This window comes from Pan troglodytes, chromosome 13 (assembly GCF_028858775.2).
Source record: "Pan troglodytes isolate AG18354 chromosome 13, NHGRI_mPanTro3-v2.0_pri, whole genome shotgun sequence".
NCBI lineage: Eukaryota > Metazoa > Chordata > Mammalia > Primates > Hominidae > Pan > Pan troglodytes.
Genome location: NC_072411.2, coordinates 53304256 through 53325615, shown reverse-complemented (window position 1 = coordinate 53325615; position 21360 = coordinate 53304256). Strand labels below are relative to the sequence as shown.

General features: G+C 39.9%; 1 protein-coding gene across 4 annotated transcripts; it reads left to right on the top strand.

Moving 5' to 3' along the window:
- The first annotated feature begins 769 nt into the window (after positions 1 to 769).
- Positions 770 to 20380, top strand: NMI (N-myc and STAT interactor). 4 transcript variants are annotated; one of them, XM_063791157.1, is made up of 9 exons: positions 930 to 1290; positions 5295 to 5392; positions 7870 to 7956; positions 8778 to 8873; positions 11852 to 12014; positions 14996 to 15102; positions 15190 to 15376; positions 19118 to 19224; positions 19975 to 20380. In XM_063791157.1, the coding sequence occupies exons 3-9, from the start codon at positions 7876 to 7878 to the stop codon at positions 20155 to 20157; spliced, it is 924 nt and encodes a 307-aa protein (XP_063647227.1). In that variant the 5' UTR covers positions 930 to 1290; positions 5295 to 5392; positions 7870 to 7875; the 3' UTR covers positions 20158 to 20380. The 4 variants fall into 4 exon arrangements, with proteins under 4 accessions (XP_526097.4, XP_063647227.1, XP_063647228.1 ...); XM_063791158.1 differs by lacking the exon at positions 930 to 1290 and adding an exon at positions 1804 to 2204; XM_063791159.1 differs by lacking the exon at positions 930 to 1290 and adding an exon at positions 1804 to 2210.
- Positions 20381 to 21360: the final 980 nt, after the last annotated feature.

Sequence of the window (21360 nt, the reverse complement as noted above, 5' to 3'; positions counted from 1 at the left end):
TTACTTAGAAATGCCATTTTACAGGAGGCTGAGGTGGTGGGATCACTTGGGGCCAGAGCTCAAGATCAGCCTGGGAAACAGTTAGATACCTGCCCCCAGCCCCCAAATTAAAATTACAAAAAATCTGGGTGCGGTAGTGAATTCCTGTAATCCCAGCTACTTGGGAGTGGAGGTGGAAGGACTGCTTGAGCTCAGGAGTTGGAGACTGGGCAACAGAGCAAGACTCATCTCAAAAAAAAAAAAAAAAAAAAAAAGAAAGAAAAAGAAAAAGAAATGTCACCACTTTAAACTGGTTCCCATCAACCTTTTTGATACAAATAAGTTTTACTTTTGTTAAACTATTTTAGACCACTGTATCAGTTATTATATGTGACTAGGTAGCATGATAACCTATAATTTATGCCTTGAAATAATTTTGACTCATTTTCTTCCCACATCTGTATTTATGAGCTGGGGCAGCTGTGGGGTGGTTCTTTGTGTGGGATTAAGAGACACTGCAGTTCTTGAAATAAACCAGATGTTTGAATTTTCAAAGGAAAAGTTCACACCTAGTGAAGTATTTATTTACAAGCTCCACAACAAAACAAGAGATTATAAGAAAACTTTCAAGGGACATGGGTCACAGAAACCAACAGGAACACCACAGCTTTCCCAACTTCATGGCCCGGGGGATGTTACAAAAGACACAGAAACGCCGATCTTGTGCTGACCATAAACATTTGTAAACTAGTGTTACAATGACTAAGAAATTACAAAAGAGTTACAATCTGATGAAGAGCGATTCCTGCTTTGACTTTATTTGGTTTCTATCCACTTTCCCAACATACCTTATAAAATACATGCAAAAAACTGGTTTTAGAAAGCGTTCCCTAAAATTAGTGTGTACGGAAACTTCAGGTATACTTCTGCTTTCCTCCGCAAAACCACCCCTTTTTAAAAATCGAAAGTGAAATGAGTTTTTTTTTTCTGTTAGTGACTAATCATTGGAGACAACCAGGTTTAGTATTTGAGCATTGGTTAAATGCTAAAGAAAAATCGCCGTTAAAGCAGTTTTCTTTTTCACTGTCTTTTTCTTTTCGCGGGGAACCGAGCTGTTCCTGCGAGGGCCACCTCCTCAGGAAAACCCCGCAGCTCTCCCGAGGCGCTTCTGCAGGAGGCAGCGACAGTTTTGAGAACCCGGGCCTTCCCCTCCCAGTGCCTCCGGGGGTTCCGGCGTTTCAGGCGCAGCTGTTTTCCGGGAAGGGCAGGCGCGCTGGGCCTTGGGGAGCTGCGCTCGGCGGGCGGACGCGGGTGAGTGGGGAGTCCCTTCCCCGGCTGCCACTCCCGCCGCTGGCAGTCCCGGGCTGGAGAGCCGGGGGTGGAAAGGGAGGTGGGAGCCCTCAGCGCCGACGGAAGTGGGACAGCGCCGGAGTTGAGACCCTGCTCCCCGGGAGCTGCCCGCAGCCGAGTCGCGGAGGCCACGCCGCCTTCGAGGGGTCGCACCTGCTCCTGGGCCCGCTGTGCAGTCTCTGGGCCGTCAGGGCTTCGGGCCTTGTCACTTGTTTGCTTTGCTTCATTGAGGAAATTGAAACATAAAGTTATTTGTGTTTCCTCGCTGTTTTCTCTCTCTCTTTTTTTTTTTTTTTTGAGACGGAGTCTCGCTCTGTCGCTCAGGCTGGAGTGCAGTGGCGCGATCTCGGCTCACTGCAAGCTCCGCCTCCCGGGTTCACGCCATTCTCCAGCCTCAGCCTCCCGAGTAGAGTAGCTGGGACTACAGGCGCCCGCTACCACGCCTGGCTAATTTTTTTTTTTTTGTATTTTTAGTAGAGACGGGGTTTCACCGTGTTAACCAGGATGGATACGCTCTCCTGACCTCGTGATCCGCACGCCTCGGCCTCCCAAAGTGCTGGGATTACAGGCGTGAGCCACCGCGCCCGGCCCTCGCTGTTTTCTCCGAGTGTCTCTGGAGATAGTCCTTAGGAAAACGGATTTCTTAAGAAAACGATTCTTGGCAGGGGCAGTGTTGTGCAGTCATGGCTGGCGTGTCAGAATAGGCAAGGTTTTTCTTGAAGGAGACATCCGAAGGAGAATACTGTGTTTCCAGTCTGTACAACAGGCAGACGTTCTATTGCCTTTCTTTCTTTTTGCTGCCACGCATGCATATAGGAAGATTCGATTCTACACGGCCTGGCACCGCAGTTATATGATTGTATTACGGAAATACGGTGATGGTGATTTGTATCAGTTTTTTTAATTCGCTGCCATAACAAATTACATGGCTTTAGTGGCTTAAACACATAGAAACGCGCGCGCGCGCACACACACACACACACACACTCACATACACAATTTACTATCTTAGGATTCTGTAGCAGTCCTACTGAGGTCTCACTGGGTTAAAATCAAAGTGTTGGCAGGGTTGCCTTCCTTTCTGGAAGCTCTTGGGGTGAATCCTCTTTCCATCTTCCGGAGGCCACCTACCTTATTTGGCTCAGTAGCCCTTCCTCCATCTTCAGGGCCAGCAACATTGCGCCTCTGAAAGTTCTTTCGGGGTCACATCTCACTCTTGACTCTTCTTCTGTCTTCCGCTTTCACTTTTAAGTAGCCTCATGATTACACTGGGCCCCCACAGATAATCCAGGATGCTCTCCATATTTAAAAGCAAGCTGATTAGCAACCTTAATTCAATCTGCAACCTTAATTCTCCTTTGCAATATAAACTAACATAATCACAGATTCTTGGGATTAGGATGTGGACATCTTTGAGGAAGCCATTGTTTTGCCTACTACATGATTGCATAAAAGGAATGACCATACATTCCACTCATGCATAGAGCAAAAGTATCCAGATGCTAAAGATGCCAAAAGGGTTCTGGTGGTGTTAGATAGTAGACCATTTATGCTGAGAGCCTTTATTACAGGCTCTTGGAATATTGGCATTGTCACAATAATAAAAATAAAAAGCAATTAAATAACATTGCAGTTTCTGTCTTCTGAAATGTAATAAGAGGACTTCATATACATGTGATGTCCTGAGTACAACAAATACTTAAGTCAAGATACCACATAATTCTCTAAATGGAGTGTTTTCAGTGTGTAAGCTTATACTGAGAAAGTGCTCTGAAGGTCTGCAGGGAGGAGTAGATATGGTCCCAGCCCTCAACATCTTTACTGATGTGTCACGGAAAATGACATAGGTACACACGTAATTAAAGCGCCGCAAAGGAGATAAAGGAGGGGGAGTAACATCCTTTGGGGGAATCAGAAAAGGCTTCGGGAGCTTGGGGAAAATTTGGAATGGACCTTGAAGAACAGTAAGATTTCATTAGATGGGGATTAAGGTTGGGAGAGGAGGAAGGATGTGACAGTTTGAGGGACAGAGGAAAGAAAAGGAGCTATCCAAATGTTCATTGTGGTTAGGGAACTGGGTTGAGGAATTGACTAAATAGGACGGGAAAGTGAGTTGGAGTTAGAATGTATCAGACCATGGCTGACCATTAAGAAGATTTTGCAGTTGTTGATACAATAGCGATATATATGTATATATGTATGCATATGTGTGTGTGTGTGTGAGAGAGAGAGAGAGAGAGAGATGTGGTTTAAATATATATATATACTTATATATATATATCGTCTCAAGGCATCTCAAACTTACAGAAAAGTTGCAAGTACAGTAAAACAACTTTTCCTTTTCCTAAATTATTTAAGAATAAATTTCCAATCTGGTGACCTGTCATCTTTCATTATATACTTGAGTATATATTTCCTACAAAAAAGATGTGCTCCGACATAACCACAATACAGTCATCAAAATCAGGAATGTGGAGTGCTATGTTACTACAATTTAATAATCAGATCCAATGTGAATTTCACCAGTTGTCCTGATAATGTCTTGGATAGTGTAGGGGTCAAGGGAAAACTTCCTCTTTGCTCTCTGAAGGGCAAAGGCAGATTAAATAGGAGAAATGGCATATAAATTTATTAATGTGCACAGGGGAAAAATCACATAGTGATTATACTGCACAGTGGGGTACAGATGGTTACATTCCCTACTTTTTAGGGGAAAGGGAGATGGGGAAGTGTGGATGATTATAGGGGGTTAGTAAATGATTTTTAAAGGAATTCAAGGGACTCGAAGAACATACAATGGCCTTGGACAAAGCCTGTTGGGCTTACAGAGCAGACAGTGGTTGTAACCCAGGTTTGTTGACAGACTTCAGTCTTCTTTCTGTGATATGAATTCAGAATTAAAAACTCAGGGAAGGGACTAGAGGTAATTGTTCTGTTTTCTGGCAGGTCCCACATTTAGGCAGATAGGAGAACATCAGTGCACCTTCATCCTGTGCTTTGGGAGAGACAGAGGAGGAGGGGGAGGTCAGAGAGACCTTGAGCCATCTTCAGTTCAGCATGTCAAAATGCCATACTTCCGGGTATCAGTTTCTGAGCCCCAGTGATAGCAAAAGGATCCAGTTGAGGATCATGCTTTCTATTTAGTTGTGAGGTCTCTTTAGTCTCCTTCAGTATGGACATTTCTTAGTCTTTCCTTGGCCTTCTGAACTTGAAACTTTTGAAGAGAACAGGGCAGTTGTATTGTAGAACCCCTCAATTTGAGTTTGATGTTTCCTCATGCTTAGATTCAGATTATGCATCTTTGGCAGGACTGTCGTCGAAGTTACATTGTGTTCTCAGTGCACCTTGTAATATGTTACATTATTTTGATTTATTCCATTATTTACTTTGATTATCTCATTATGTTGATGTCTGCCAGTGTAAAGTTACTCTTTTCTTCTTTGAAATTAATAAACATTTTGTGGGGAACTATTTTGAAGCCAACTAAAAATTCCTTTCTTCATCAAAATTTCTAATTTATCTGGACTCAGTTTTTTACTTTAATCAACAGATTTAATCATTACTACCATTATCTATTTTAATCTTTAATTTATCCCCAGATTTGGCCACTGAAAACCATCTCAAGGTGGATTCTGTGTCCTTTCAACATGTCATCATCATTCTTTAAGCATTTCCTTGCTTTTTGGCATCATAAGATGTCCCAGGCTCATCTTGCAGTTTTTCTATCCTGGTTTTGGGATCAACCATTTCTCTAAAGAGTCCTGGTTCCTTTTGGTGGAGAATAGTATTAGAAACCAAAGTCTGGGTGCTGAGTGTGCTCATTGCTCATTGTGGTTGTATCTGCTCTCCCAGGCCTCAGCAGACAGAGCTAGGGTATATATGTATTTGTATATACACAAGATACACACATAGGCATTGCTTTTTTTTTTTTTTTTTCTGAGATGGAGTCTCACTCTGTTGCTCAGGCTGGAGTGCTGTGACACAATCTTGACTCACTGCAACCTCTGCCTCCCGGGTTCAAGCGATTCTCCTGCCTCAGCCTCCCGAGTAGCTAGGATTACAGGTGCGTGCCACCATGCCCGGGTAATCACACATAGGTATTTCTATCTGTCTATCTATTATCTATCTATCTATCTATCTATCTATCTATCTATCTCAATCATCAATCAGAAACCACAGCTGCAGGATTACATTGAAATCTAGTTCCAATCAACAGTATTTATTCTTGTTTTCTCCCTTTCCATATTTATAATTATCTTCTCTGACGGTGAAAAACTTGGCTCCTATTATCCTCCATATATTTACTTACTTGATCAATTCTGTGTATGTACTTTTGGCCACTGGAGCCCTTTCAGTTGGGTCCCCATGTCCCTTTCACATACTCCCATCATATTGTATGTGTTTGTGCATATGTTTTAGTGCTTTTTACTTTTCTGGCACTACAAGATATTCCAGGCTTATTTTGTATATTTTATACCCCAGACCTAGAATCAGCCATTGCTCCAATGAGCCCTGGTTTCTTTTATTGAAGAATATTATTAGAAACCAAGATCTGGGTGTTATGCGACTCTTCTCTTTTTTTTTGACACTCCTGTGTTCATTAAACTAAGACATGGCTAAGTTTTTGCTAGTCTTCTATTTTATTTTTAAGGAGGAATAGATGTCTTTTATTTCTTTTTCAAGAATATTGAGAATTTAGCCACTTGAAATCTTGGAAAATTATATTGCAGACTGTTTATTAATGTGTATCTAAAAACATAGAATCATGATATCCTTTGTCCCATTTTTGATCTGAGAGTTTTTCATCTCAGTAAATTCATATGTAGGCAAGAGTTCTTAAAGTTTTTGTACCATGGATTCCTTTGCCAGCTTGGCAAATCCTATGGGCCTTTCTCCAAAAAAAACATTTAGTCAATGCCTGTGGGGACAGGCATGGTGGCTTATCCCAGCACTTTGGGAGTCCAAGGGGGGCGGATTGTTTGAGCCCAGGAGTTCGAGACCAGTCTAGGCAACTTGGCGAAAACACATCTCTACAAAAAATACAAAAATTAGCTGGGCATGGTGGCACATACCTGTAGTCCCAACTACTTGGGGGGCTGAGGTGGGAGGATCACTTGAGCCTGGGATGTTGAGGCTGCAGTGAGCCGTGTTCATGCCCCACTGCACTCCAGCCTGGGCAACAAAGTGGGACCCTATCTAAAAAAAAATTAAATGCATAAAATAAAATACATAGAATTACAAAGTAAATCAATTGAAATATGGCTGGGATTATAGGCACCTGGCACCACGCCCAGCTAATTTTTTTTGTATTTTTAGTAGAGACGGGGTTTCACCATGTTGGCCAGGCTGGTCTCAAACTCTTAACCTTGGCCTCCCAAAGTGCTGGGATTACAGACATGAGCCACCGCGCCCGGCCAGAAATCAATTGTATTGAAATACGGTTATCAGAATATTTAAAAAGCAAATGTTTGATATAGTGATATATATCAATGTATCACAATATATTACAAGACCTAGTGGTGAGGTTAGTAACTAATGTAGAAGCAATGTTAAACACAAACTATTTTAGCATATCTGCAACAATATTCTATGAAACTATCTGTGCTTTCTATTGGTGACTATCACAGGTGCTGTGAATACTACTGTAGTTTGTTACCATATTCATAATTGAAGAGAATGCTAAGCTTCAATTAGAGGTTATTAGAAATAAACATATAATTTCTTCCCAATCCATGTTTATGGACCCAGCGGGAGAGTTAGTGAAAGCTTCAGGTAAGAACACCTGTGTAGAGAAAGCATATGTTGGAGGCCTCTTGACTTTGTTTACATTTGGGGAGAACAATAGGGAGAATTAAATATTTTAATCAAAAACTTTGAAAAACGTTGGAAAACCAAAATAGTATTCATTTAAAATGGAGCATGATATTATGGTTGGAATATGAACTACAAAGGAACATTAATGTTCATTACTTTCTGTATATTATTTTGTTGAAAAGCAAAGGATTTTTAGAATCTTTTTATATATTATAGGTGTGAAAGTTATTTGAAATATTGGCCAGGTGCTGTGGCTCACGCCTGTAATCCCAGCACTTTGGGAGGCTGAGGGGGGTGCATCACTTGACAAGAGTTCAAGACCAGCCTGACCGACATGGTGAAACCCCATCTCTACTAAAAATACAAAAATTAGCCGGGCATGGTGGCAGGTACCTGTAATCCCAGCTACTTGGGAGGCTTGAGACAGGAGAATCACTTGAACCTGGGAGGCAGAGGTTGCAGTGAGCCAAGATCGCACCATTGCCCTCCAGCCTGGGTGACAGAGCGAGACTCTGTCTCAAAAAAAGAAAAAAAAAGAAAGGAGTTATTAAAATACAGACTTTGTTTGGATATAAGCCATATGATAATAAAGCCTTTGATGATGGGAAAAAAAGATATAGCAAAGAAGAGATGTTTCTTCCATAAAAGGGTAAAAGTTCTTATTTCTTTGTTCTTAAATTTGTGTATATATGCTATGCTTACAATATTTATTTTTTATAATATTAGGGAATCATGGAAGCTGATAAAGACGACACACAACAAATTCTTAAGGAGCATTCGCCAGATGAATTTATAAAAGATGAACAAAATAAGGTAAAAAGGAAATTACTGGGTATTATTAAAAATTATTTTATATCTATTAGTTTTGCAGTAAGGCATGTTTTGTATGTCTTTGTCCAACATTACCTTGAATTTGGGAGGCTGTTAGGCTTAAAAAAAATTTTTAACTTCCATTATGTTATTTAAGCCTTACAAGAAGTGTCATATTTTTATTCTTTCTCTTATAAGGCTTACAACACTAGCTGCTTTCTCACTCACACCCTCATTTCTTGGATTTGCATCAACAAGTTAAGAGCATAGTCAGCAATTATCTCATTAGACCCCAAGAGGGAACAGAGGCCCAGGTAGCTTAAACCACTTCCCCAAGGTCATATGTCTGGCTCGTTAAGGTAGCTGTGTACTATGTGATACTATGGGAATCACAGATAATTAAGAACAAAAACAACAACACCAACAACAAACTGCCCCAGAATATGTCCGCTATTACAGTGCAATTTAAAAGTCTTATCATGCTCACAAATAGCTAGGAAAGGAGTTGATGCAGCACTGAAGTAATATTCAGAAGATCTGATCTCAATCTTTGCCTTACTGTACAAATTTCTGTGACTTCGGTCTAGTGTAAAAGGTGGTTTCCTGATTTATATAATGGAGATAGTACTACTTGGCAATGTTAGAATAGACAAGTGATGATGTAAAATATTCAACAAATGCATTATTCACATAGTCATATTTATTCTGAGACTGTCTAATGTCTTTCTTTGGTCAGGATGAGAGAAATTTATAGTCTTTAGTTCATTCAGAAAAATGAGTTCAGGGGCTATTTACTTTCTTTGGTAACATTTGATATTTTTAAGGGACTAATTGATGAAATTATAAAGAAAAATATTCAACTAAAGAAGGAGATCCAAAAGCTTGAAACGGAGTTACAAGAGGCTACCGAAGAATTCCAGGTACTCTCTTAATTATTTTATATACTACATTTTTGATGGATGCATGGTTTTTGGAAAAAGCATTTTAATTATACAAAATTCATTTTTAAAACCTTATCATCATCCATGGCACCACCATTTGTAATAGTTCAAAATGGAAAACAACCCAATGATTCCTTCATAGTAGAACGAATTAGTGAATTGGGGTATAGTCATATGATAGAAAACTACACAGCAATGAGAATGAACAGATCATAATGACGTGCAGCAACACAAATGAGTTTCATAAACACAATGTTAACACAAAAAAGACAGAAGAGGGCATACCATATGCTTCCCTTTAAATTAAGCAAAAGCAGGATGTTTGAAGTTAAAACAGTGGTTATTTTGGAAGCAGGTAAGACCCAGAAGGGAACCCAAGGGGGTTTCTGGGGTGTTGTCATGTTCTGCCTATCATCTGCGTGCCAATCATGTGTGTTAGCTTTGTAAAATTTCATCTTGCTGTACTTAATGATACATGCATTTTTCTATTATTTACGTACACTTTAATAAATTTACAAAAACAAAAAATTAATAAAATTTACCAAAAAAAAGATGGTCATTAGCAAATTACTATTGGATCAAATTCTGGCTTTTCTCACTGAGTTCTTTTATAATTCTTCTCATCCAAGGTGCTTTGGTAATTTAGATGAGTTTCACAGTTTAAAAAATTGGACATATATTAATCCTCACCATTTAAATTCTCTCCTAAATTTTCCTGTATTTTAATTGTACATAATTTTCACCCATTTTTTTTCTTAACAACTCAGATGTTAAAAAATTAAAGCATTGAGGCTGGGCACGGTGGCTCATGCCTGTAATCCCAGCACTTTGGGAGGCTGAGGCGGGTGGATCATGGGGTCAGGAATTCATGACCAGCCTGGCTAAGATGGTGAAACCCTGTCTCTACTAAAAAAGAAAAATTAGCCAGGCATGGTGGCGGGTGCCTGTATCCCAGCTACTTGGGAGGCTGAGGCAGAGAATTGCTTGAACCTGGGAGGCAGAGGTCGCGGTGAGCTGAGATCACACCACTGTGCTACAGCCTGGGCGACAGAGCGAGGCGCCGCCTAAAAAAAAAAAAAAATTAAAGCATTGACACTTCTTGTTTCTGAAGTGGGAGATAGGATATTGAATATCAGGAAGTGAGGTTTTCTGTGTTTATGAGATGGGTGACTTTGTGCAGAAGACTCTGTTAAGATTCTGGTTACTTCTCAGACTGGAGCTAGAATCATGCAGTCTTAAAACTCAAAGAGCCTTTAGAAACCAGCCAGCCCTAGTCGACCCACTTTGCAGAGGACCAAACCTGTGATCAGAGAGCGTAAGTAAATTTGCTGTCTGTCACAGTGTGGTCAGAAATAGAATCAAGCTTTCTCACTCTAATTTCAGAAAGCCCTTGCTCCTCAGCATATACTGGGTATTTCTGCATTATTGGGTAACACTCTGCCTTTACTCAGACATTGTAGACTGTTTTGATGTCAGCCTTACCGTAATCAGAAGTTCCACTGGAGTTATGCGTAAAGGCAAAGAATAAATGTAAGATTAAATCGAATGACTCACTGAATATTTCTAATCTCTGTGTTATTTTCAGCATGTAAAATAACCATGGGCAATAGAAATGCAAGCATCTATCTCATTTGTGCATTTATGTGTAGTTATATAAATCTGTTAATCCCAATAATTCTAAGCAGCTAAGTATAACCACCTACCTTTATCTTTCAGGTTACAATTTTTTTTTTTTTTTTTTTTTTTTTTTTTGAGACAGAGTTTTGTTCTTGTTGCCCAGGCTGAAATGCAATGGTGCGATCTCGGTTGACTACAACATCCGCCTCCCAGGTTCAAGTGATTCTCCTGCCTCAGCCTCCTGAATAGCCAGGATTACAGGTGTTTGCCACCACGCCCAGCTAATTTTTGTATTTTTAGTAGAGATGGGTTTTACCATGTTGGCCAGGCTGGTCTCAAACTCCTGACCTCAGGTGATCTGCCTGCTTTGGCCTCCCAAAGTGCTGGGATTACGAGTGTGAGCCACCTGTGTAGCCTCAGCTTACAATTTTTGTTGATACTGTCCCTTCTCATTTTTTATAAACCTAAGTTGTGGTAATGGTTAAAAAGTTGATGGGCAGGTGTTGGGGAAGGTGGAATTTTTAAATTTGATAAATTTAACATCATCTAATTCTGGGCCAGGTGTGGTGGCTCACGCCTGTAATCCCAGCACTTTGGGAGGCCAAGGCAGGCAGATCATGAGGTCAAGAGACCATCCTGGCCAACGTGGTGAAACCCTGTCTTTGCTAAAAATACAAAATACAGAAATTAGCTCGGTATGGTAGCGCGTGCCTGTAGTTCCAGCTACGTGGGAGACTGAGGCAGGAGAATTGTTTGAACCCGGGAGGTGGAGGTTGCAGTGAGCCGAGATCACACCACTGTACTCCAGCCTGGCAACAGAGTGAGACTCTGTCTCAAAATAAATAAATAAATAAATAAAATTATCTAATTCTGGAGTCTTTCTTTTTGGATGAAATTATCTGGATTTGAAATACCATATTATACCCAATACTATATTTCATACTTTGCAGCAAAATTAAACATACTATCTAATGATTTCCTTTTGAGATAGTCTATTATTGGCACTTGTTTAAAAAGTCCTTATTCACAGGAATGATGTAGGCTTTAGAACTGAACACCATACAATATTGACAGTTTAAACATTGATTAGAAAACAGTGAGAGGATTATATATTTTTAATTTCATCTGTGAAATGATATTAAAAGATCAGCATTTGATTACTGAGTACTTACATGGGAAAAAGCAATTACTAAAGATGTTAAATAAGACCATACTCAATATTCTACAAGGTTCTAAAATTAGTGGGGAATGAATTATTGGATGACCAAATTACATTATCATTGGAAGGACTTAAGTTATTTCTCGTCTTGATTTTAATCAAACATTTTCATTTGGATTAGATTAAAGAGGATATTCCTGAAACAAAGATGAAATTCTTATCAGTTGAAACTCCTGAGAATGACAGCCAGTTGTCAAATATCTCCTGTTCGTTTCAAGTGAGCTCGAAAGTTCCTTATGAGATACAAAAAGGACAAGCACTTATCACCTTTGAAAAAGAAGAAGGTATGACTAATGTTAAAAAATATGACCATGTTATTTGGAAAGCACTTTCATAGACATTTAGCTATTACTTCGCTAATATTACTTCACTTATTTCTTATCCTCATAGTGACGTTCTGAGGCAGGTATGATTATTCCCATTTTACAGATGAGAAAACTGACTCTGAGACAAGTGCCTTGAATATGATCTCGTATTCAGAAAGCCATGACTGTGGGACTTAAATCCAGGTGCTATGATGATGTCCAATACCAGCCTCTTTCTACTCCACATGCTACCTCCAAATAATGATAGTAATATTTCAAGGTAGTAGAGCTGTACAGTTCTCAGAGACATTATCACATTTTATACTCACACAATTCCATAAATATAGGAGGATAGGATAGTTATTATTGTGTACTTTAAATATAGACATGCCAGAGCCAAGAAAACAGATTCTGAGGATGTTTAAGTGATTTACCTAAGGGCACATAGCTCACAAATGAGAAGAGCCTGGGAGTTAGAGATTTGGAATGAAACCTAATGTTTGCTAAGTCTGCCATGGTGAGGGCCCCTGTTCAGAGCTGGAGGTTCCTGAGTGGGGAGGATCTGGCTTTGAGTGCCAGCCTTGTCCCTTCCTAGAAGCATGATTTGGGATAGGTTCTTTATAACCTCAGGGTTTTATACAGGTGCTTCATGGTAGTACCTACTTCATGAGGCTGCTTTGAGTATTAAATGAGAAATGTTGATAAAATACTTAGCACAATGTTGGACACTTAATACAAACTTAATGGATGTTAGTTTTTGCTACATGTTAGGAATTTTTCAGATAAGGATACAGAAGCTTGAAGAAGATAATTAACTTGCTTAAAGTCTATACGGTTAGTTGCAGAGCTTAGAGCCAAACCCTGAGAGTCTATGTACTTCCACTGGGCCAATATTTCTCTCGGTAGGCCACCAGCCCAGGCCTTTGTTCTTTTATTTAAGTTACGTGGTGAGGGACCAGATGGTGTTCCCAGCCCTTCCAGTGCTCATATTCTGACAGTCTACAACCCATGTTTCCTCAAAACTGGTGCACCACTGTAGCCTGAAAATAAATGTTGAAAGGCATTCCAGCAGGACAGTATCTGCGCGTAGAAGACATGCATCGCCAGTGTGTTTTCCTTCACCCTGGAGCTACTGCTACAGGTAGAAGAGGAGTCCAGGACTCATATTGGCGACTGGTAATCGGGATATAACTAAAAGATAGATATAAATGAGGATTTGGGAGGCAGGGTTTCTGCACAGCAATTTCCTGGGAATGTTGGAAATGGAATTCTCTAAAAGCACCTACATCATTGCTTCTACGCTTGACGTGGCTCTGAGCTCCCGATCTCCTGGGACAGCAGTAGGTTTGAAACACAATTAAGTAGGAGTTGGCTCTTGATTGTCAGAGTCACAAAAGTTGAAACACAAGCGGTCCCTCTCAGCTGTATCAGATCACCAGATGTTGGGGGTTTGTGGAAGAGTGGGAGGGAAAGAGGATCATCTGAGTATTACTCATTGATATTTTCTGTTATTGTCTGTTGTCATTAGCAAAAAAACACAAAAACACAAAAAAACAAAAAACCATCATCCAAGTTATAGAGTCATATTTTGGTACAGTGAGTTGAATTCCCACATGGCCAAGGCCCTGCCTTCTGGCCCTTTTTTTCTCTTCCTCCAGCTGTGGTGTGGTGCCATCTGGTCTGGTTGTCATAAACACATGTGAAGTTTTATAAGACAGAGAGTGAATGTCACTTATTTTCGTGATACATTGGAATAGTAGCCCCAAATATCAACAACTGAAGTATTATAAACTCATGCCACACAATTAAAAATAAATGCCCACTCACATTTTTAATTGACATAGAGTTGCCTTTTGGAGTGCTAGTGACTTTTAGCATTTTACTAAACCTCTCCCATTTGCATAGGTAAATTAGACTTGACAGCTTTGTGATCAATATAGCAGGACTATCAACTTTTTAAAGAATGATTTCAAGAGCATTTTTGCAAAAGTGGAATTCGTCATTAAGTATGACAAAAAAAAAAAAAGACTCACTCTTTGATATTCCAGCCTATGTAGTCTTTAACATGTAATCCTTGAGAAGACAGAGCAAATGAATATATATTGCTCTAGTGCTTGTAACATATTAAGGAGTAACAAATGATAAGGTTAAGTAAAATCAAGACTAATTGTACAAATGACACTTAGCCATGAAAGTTTTCCCAGCTTACTGAACATGGGAGAATTTCTGGCTGTGCATTAATGGTAATTAATAGTGGAAGGTAATTGTTCCACTGGTAATTGTTCCTCTGGTAATTGTTAATAGTGGAAGGAAGGGTATGTGGCTGAGCTGAAGTAATATATGAATTCTGGAAGATTGTTAGGCTTATCTCTTAAGAGATAAAAGATTCATCTTATGAGAAGAATCTAGAACTTGAGAACTTCTACATTGTGATTTTGCTGATATACTTTGACATTAATATATTCTACTTTGGGACCAAGAGCAGTGGCTCATCCCGATAATACCAGAACTTTGTCTGGGAGTCCGATGCAGGAGGATTGCTTGAGTCCAGGAGTTCCAGAGCAGCCTGGGTAACAAAGTGAGACCTCGTCTCTACAAAAAGTTAAAAAAATTAGCTAGGCGTGGTGGCATGCACCTGTAGCTATTCTGGAAGCTGAGGTGGGAGGATCTCTTGAGCCCAGGAGTTTGAGGTTACAGTGAGCTATGATCACATCACTGCATTCCAGCTTCAGTGACAGAGTGAGATCTGGTCCTCCTTCCCCCTGACCCCCCAAATTATATATTCTACTTTGGTGGCAAGACCATTATCACTTGGAACCACCCCCCGCCAAATTTTTTAAATTAGACCCTTTAATATTAAAGAAAATTAAAAATATTCAGGATAATTTGTTCTTAAACCAAAAGCATAACCATTCTTAAAATATTGGAAATTAATACTTCCTTCCTGAATTATTTTTCAGTTGCTCAAAATGTGGTAAGCATGAGTAAACATCATGTACAGATAAAAGATGTAAATCTGGAGGTTACGGCCAAGCCAGTTCCATTAAATTCAGGAGTCAGATTCCAGGTAACAGGATGATTAAAATTTTTTGGATTTCTGTTCATCACAAGCACTTCTCTCATCCATATTTCTGAACATCAAATCATTTTCCAGGTTTATGTAGAAGTTTCTAAAATGAAAATCAATGTTACTGAAATTCCTGACACATTGCCTGAAGATCAAATGAGAGACAAACTAGAGCTGAGCTTTTCAAAGTCCCGAAATGGAGGCGGAGAGGTGGACCGCGTGGACTATGACAGACAGTCCGGGAGTGCAGTCATCACGTTTGTGGAGATTGGAGGTACTCAAGGGTGTAGAAGGTTAACAGACACTTTGCCATTTCAGTCATGTTCTGTTGTTTCTGAAAGTATTCCTATTCTACTTCTTTTATTTGGAATGTATTAGCATGATAATTGGGGATTTTAAAAAACCTTATAAAATAGTAGAGTGTAGGAAATTATTTCCAGGGACAGTACTAGGAAAGATAATATTGCTACAAATAGGCAGGGTGCAGTGGCTCACCCCTGTAATCCCAGCACTTTGGGAGGCGGAGGCAGGCGGATCACTTGAGGTCAGGAGTTCAAGACCAGCCTGGCCAACATGGCGAAACCCCATCTCTACTAAAAATACAAAAATTAGCCAGGCATGGTGGCGAGTGCCTGTAATCCCAGCTACTTGGGAGGCTGAGGCAGGAGAATCACTTGAACCCAGGAGGTGGAGGTTGCAGTGAGCCGAGATCACCAGGCATAGTGGTGCATGCCTGTGATCCCAGCTACTCAGGAGGCTGAGGTGGGAGGTTTACTTGAGGCCAGGAGGTCGAGGCTGCAGTTACCTGTGATTGCACCACTGCCCTACAGCCTGGGAGACAGAGTGAGACCCTGTCTCAAAAAACAAAATTAAAAAAAAAATTGATGGATTAGATTTTTTCATGACAAAGTAATACATGCTTTTTAAGGAAGGTGAAATAATACAGAAGAGCATACATTTAGTAAAAATGAGACATTTCGGCCGGGCCCGGTGGCTCATGCCTGTAATCCCAGCACTTTGGGAGGCCGAGGCAGGCAGATCATGAGGTGAGGAGTTCGAGACCAACCTGACTAACATGGTGAAACCCCGTCTCTACTAAAAACACAAAAAAATTAGCCAGGTGTGGTGGCGCATGCCTGTAATCCCAGCTACTCGGGGGGCTCAGGCAGGAGAATAGCTTGAACCCAGGAGGTGGAGGTTGCAGTGAGCCGAGACTACGCCACTGCACTCCAGCTTGGGCGACAGAGTGAGACTCCGTCTCAAAAAAAAAAAAAAGAGACATTTCCTCAAACTTCCCTTTCTCCTACTATTTAGTTAGTTATGGTTATTTGGGTGTCTTTCCAGGCTTTTCTCTGGGCACATTAAAACATGTCAATATCCTTTTTTTTTTTTTTTTTTTTTTCCTGTGAGACAGAGTCTTGCTCTGTCGCCTGGGCTGGAGTGCAGTGGCACTATCTCAGCTCACTGCAACCTCCGCTTCCCGGGTTCAAGCAATTCTCCCACCTCAGCCTCCCGAGTAGCTGGAATTACAAGTGCATGCCACCATGCCTGACTAATTTTTGTATTTTTGGTAGAGACGGGGTTTCACCATGTTGGTCAGGTTGGTCTCGAACTCCCGACTTCAAGTGATACGCCCACCTTGGCTTCCCAAAGTGCTGGGATTACAAGCATGAGCCACTTCTCCTGGCCCAATATGCATTTTTGACCTGAGCTTTTGGATGATGTTTAGGACATCCTGGTGGGATGTGTTAGGGAGAGCTATAAAAGGAAGGGGTCTTGAGGGCTACCGTAATATGTTGTCTTGGAAATGAACAATAACTTGGTGGAAACTTCCATAGTCAAGCATCCAGATTTTAATTTGCCAAATTCCTATATTCATTTAGCCTGTTTGCTGTTAGTTTGTCTATAACTTGGATTTTAAAAAATCTGGCCAGGCGCAGTGGCTCACGCCTATAATCCCAGCACTTTGGGAGGCTGAGGCGGGTGGATCACTTGAGGCCAGGAGTTCAAGACCAGCCTGGCCAACATCGCAAGACCCCTTCTCCACCAAAAATACAAAAATTAGTGGATGTGCTGGCTCACGCCTATAGTCCCAACTACTTGGGAGGCTGAGGCAGGAGAATTGCTTGAACCTGGGGGGTGGAGGTTGCAGGGAGCCGAGATTGCATCACTGCACTCCAGCCTGGGTGACAGAGTGATACTCGGTCTCAAAAAAACCCAAATAAAATAAATAAAATAAAATAAACTAGAATGCAATTTATAACTCTACTGTGAGAGACAATACTAGCTTTGGAACCTGTGTCCTTGGGCCATCTGGGGATGTTCTCCTAGAGGTTACATCTAGCCAGACGGGGAAAAATACTTCTGCAGGTTATAGGTTATCCAACAGGTAACTACTGAAGGATGTGAAGGTATTCTGGAGATAAATATGCCAGATACTTCATAAACTGTGTCTTACTGGCTCATCACAATAATCTACAGGGTAGGTACTGTAATTATGCTTATTTTACAGAAAAAGAAACTGAGGCTTTAAGAAGTCAAGCAACATATCCAAGGCCACATAGCTCATAAGTAGCAGAGCTAGGACTGAAGCTGGTCTATTTGACTCAGGACCTGTACTCTTTTTTTTTTTTAACTGTGATAAAATATATATAACATAAAATTTACCATTTTAACAATTTTTAAATGTACAATTCAAGGGTACTAAGTACATTCACAATGTTGTGCAACCATCACCACTATCCATCTCTAGAACTTTTTAATCACCCCAAACTGAAACTCTGTACCCATTTAACAATAATTCTCCATTACCTCTTCTTCCAGCCCCTGGTAACCACCATTCTACTTTCTGTCTCTATGAATTTGCCTATTCTAGGTACCTCATTCAAGTGGAATTATACAATATTTGTCCTTTTCCTGTCTGTCTTATTTTGGTTAGCATAATGTTATCAGGGTCCATCCATGTTGTGGTATGTATCAGAATTTCATCCTTTTTAAAGGCTGAATAATATTCTCTCTCTGTGTGTGTATTTTATATATCCATTTTGTTGATCTGTTCATCTGTTGGTGGACGCTTGGGTTGCTTCCACCTTTTGCCTATTGTGAAAAATACTGCTCTGAGCATTAACGAGCAAGTATCCGTCCAAGTCCCTGCTTTCAGTTGTTTCGGGTATATACCCAGAAGTTGAATTGCTGGATCATATCATGTTCTATTTTAATATTTTGGGGAACTGTCATACTGTTTTCTACAGTGGCTGTACCATTTTACATTTCTATCAGCATTGCCTCAGGGTTTCAATTTCTCCATATTCTCGCCAATGAGGGCCTACACTCTTAATCATTGTACCATATTGCTGATCCAAGGTAGATGAGTGAGAAGAGTCATAAAAAACATGGTTGTATATTCCCAAGAACTGTTTTTGTTAAATGTTACAGTCTTGACACACATCCTTTCACCACTCTAGGAGAAAAAAATACTGCTAAAAAATAGACTATTCTTTGTGTTGTAGAAAACTGATGAATTTTTATTTCCTTTCAGTTTTTCTAGATGGCATTCAATCCCCTCCCTGCTTTGGTTAACATCATTACTTCAGTTTATTGAATATATTGAAAAAATGTATGTAGTATTCTAATCATAGTTTTCACTTACAGCTTTTGAGAAACTGGGAAACATTCCAGTCTTGTTAGATGAGTGGGTTACTTTCTGCAAAAGACTATGGTATTTTTTATAGCTCAAAGTAGATCTGTCTGAGGACATTGCAACCCTTTGTGCATTGATTGACTGCAGTGAATAATTCAAGATGGAATGAAGCCTTTAAACCTCATTATTGTGTGGTCTTGTAGTTTTCAAAATTATGTACTGTGAAGTCTTCAAAGTGGGCTTTAGAATTTCTTAAAAATTAATCTTTTAACTCAATATTTACTGTAATAGTGTTCTCTTTGAAGGAAGTTTTAACTTTGGTTAAAAATGCTTATGATATAAAAAAGACAAGTATTGTTTTTGTTTTGCTTTTAGTGGCTGACAAGATTTTGAAAAAGAAAGAATACCCTCTTTATATAAATCAAACCTGCCATAGAGTTACTGTTTCTCCATACACAGAAATACACTTGAAAAAGTATCAGGTAAAGTCATCTCTATTCTCTCATTTTCAGAACTCACTGCCCAAACCCACCCCACAAAAAATAAAGTTGTTGTGAGTCTGTTACTTATGAATCTTATCAATGAGGGATAGCAAAATGGTTTCTTTACTTCATTTTTGCTTGGTGCAAAATGAGTTTGTCTTTTGAAGGAGCATTTTAATGCAAAACTGTACTTTATTATACAATTTTAAAAACTGAAATTACTCAGATAATGGCACAATTTTTATTTTTGTACATGGAGACATAGTTGCATTTCTCTCATGTGTCTACTGTCAGTGAGCATGAGAAAGAATTCCTGCCTACTTTCTCTGAACTCATTATCTTTACCCCAGACCTGCTCCCTTTTCCTCTTCCTTCTCAGGTATCCAATGGTACCACCATCTACCTACTCCACCAACTTAAAAGCTAGAACTCATACTTAACTCTTCAGTTTGCTTCACCTCCAACATTCATTTGGTCACTAAATCTTGCCAGCTCCACTTCTGACTACCTCTTTACCTGGTCTTTCTGTTCCCAGAGCATCCCTCCTTTCCTCTGTGTTCCTTAATGCCACCAGAGTTCTCTTTCTAAAACTCAGATCTGACTTGGATATTCTCTTGCTTGGAAAATCTTCCTAAGATTTCTTGTCTCTTCTAAGATAAAATAAAAAATATTAAGCAGAGATTATGAATGTAAAGTTTTGTAATTCAAAGCTCTTAGAAATCTTTCTATTTATCATATTTTCCTTCTTAGATATTTTCAGGAACATCTAAGAGGACAGTGCTTCTGACAGGAATGGAAGGCATTCAAATGGATGAAGAAATTGTGGAGGATTTAATTAACATTCACTTTCAACGGGCAAAGAATGGAGGTGGAGAAGTAGATGTGGTCAAGTGTTCTCTAGGTCAACCTCACATAGCATACTTTGAAGAATAGACTTAACAGAATCATGAAAACTATAGCTTTTTAACCTGGATTACTGTAAATGTTTGACAAAAATGAATATGCTTTTCCTTAAGAAATGAAAACTTTAATTTTTACCATCCATTTATGTTTAGATACAAAACTTATTTCCATGTTTCTGAATCTTCTTTGTTTCAAATGGTGCTGCATGTTTTCAACTACAATAAGTGCACTGTAATAAAAAGTTTTGTTTATAGATTATGTGTATTGGTGCCATGTCTGCTGAAATCAACCTTAAGTGATTCAGATGTCCCCTGCCAGTGCTGGCTCATCCTGTTATGGTCTTGTGGGCCAATTCAGTTGTGGCTCCATGCCCACCAATATGCAGACTTGACTCTTTACATTTTCCAAAACAAAGGCAGTTACATTCAGCAGTTGGTGATTCCTGTAAACTCAACTGAAGATTCGAAGGACTTCAAGAGCAACCATTTACCACTGTGCGTAGCATTTCACTCCACAACTCTAAAGGTTCTCAGAGCTGAGTGTGATCTTTTTCTTCAATTTTTGTTCACCCAAGTGCCAAGTGTCCCTTGATTCCTTCCAAGCCATCCCCTCTCCAAATAGAGCTTGTAAAGGACTAGCTTTTTCTTTCTTTTGCACTTACAATGGAAACAATTGGTATAAGAGTTTGAAAACCTTGGCATGGAGAGAGAGGTAAATACAAAGTTAGTGACTCATCACTTATCATGCTCGATGCTGGGGAATGCCTGGAGGTAAAAACACAGTACCTGCCCTCCAAGGGTTTAAGTTTAGTTGGAAAGAGACCCAGTTTACTAGCATCTCACTGTTTTTAACTTGCAGAAACTTTAATGATAAAATTAAAGGTTCCTATTCAGAGAAGGTAAAAGTCTTTTTGGTAAAGAACCTTTAGGCCGGATGAGGTGGCTCACGCCACCAGCACTTTGGGAGGCTGAGGTGGGTGGATCACTTGAGGTCAGGAGTTCGAGACCAGCCTGGCCAACATGGTGAAACCCCATCTCTACTAAAAATACAAAAATTAGCTGGGCATGGTGGTGGGCACCTGTAATCCCAGCTACTTGGGAGGCTGAGGCAGAATTGCTTGAACCTGGGAGGCGGAGGTTGCAGTGAGCTGAGATCGTGCCATTGCACTCCAGCCTGGGTGTTGCAGTGAGACTCTGTCTCAAAAAAAAAAAAAAAAAAAAAGAAAAATAGAAA

Coding starts and splice junctions, on each gene's coding strand:
- NMI (XM_526097.8), top strand. CDS start 952: ATGAGTTTTTTTTTTCTGTTAGTGACTAATCATTGGAGACAACCAGGT. Junction 1,291..7,869: donor CGCTCGGCGGGCGGACGCGG/GTGAGTGGGGAG, acceptor TTATAATATTAG/GGAATCATGGAAGCTGATAA. Junction 12,015..14,995: donor CACCTTTGAAAAAGAAGAAG/GTATGACTAATG, acceptor ATTATTTTTCAG/TTGCTCAAAATGTGGTAAGC.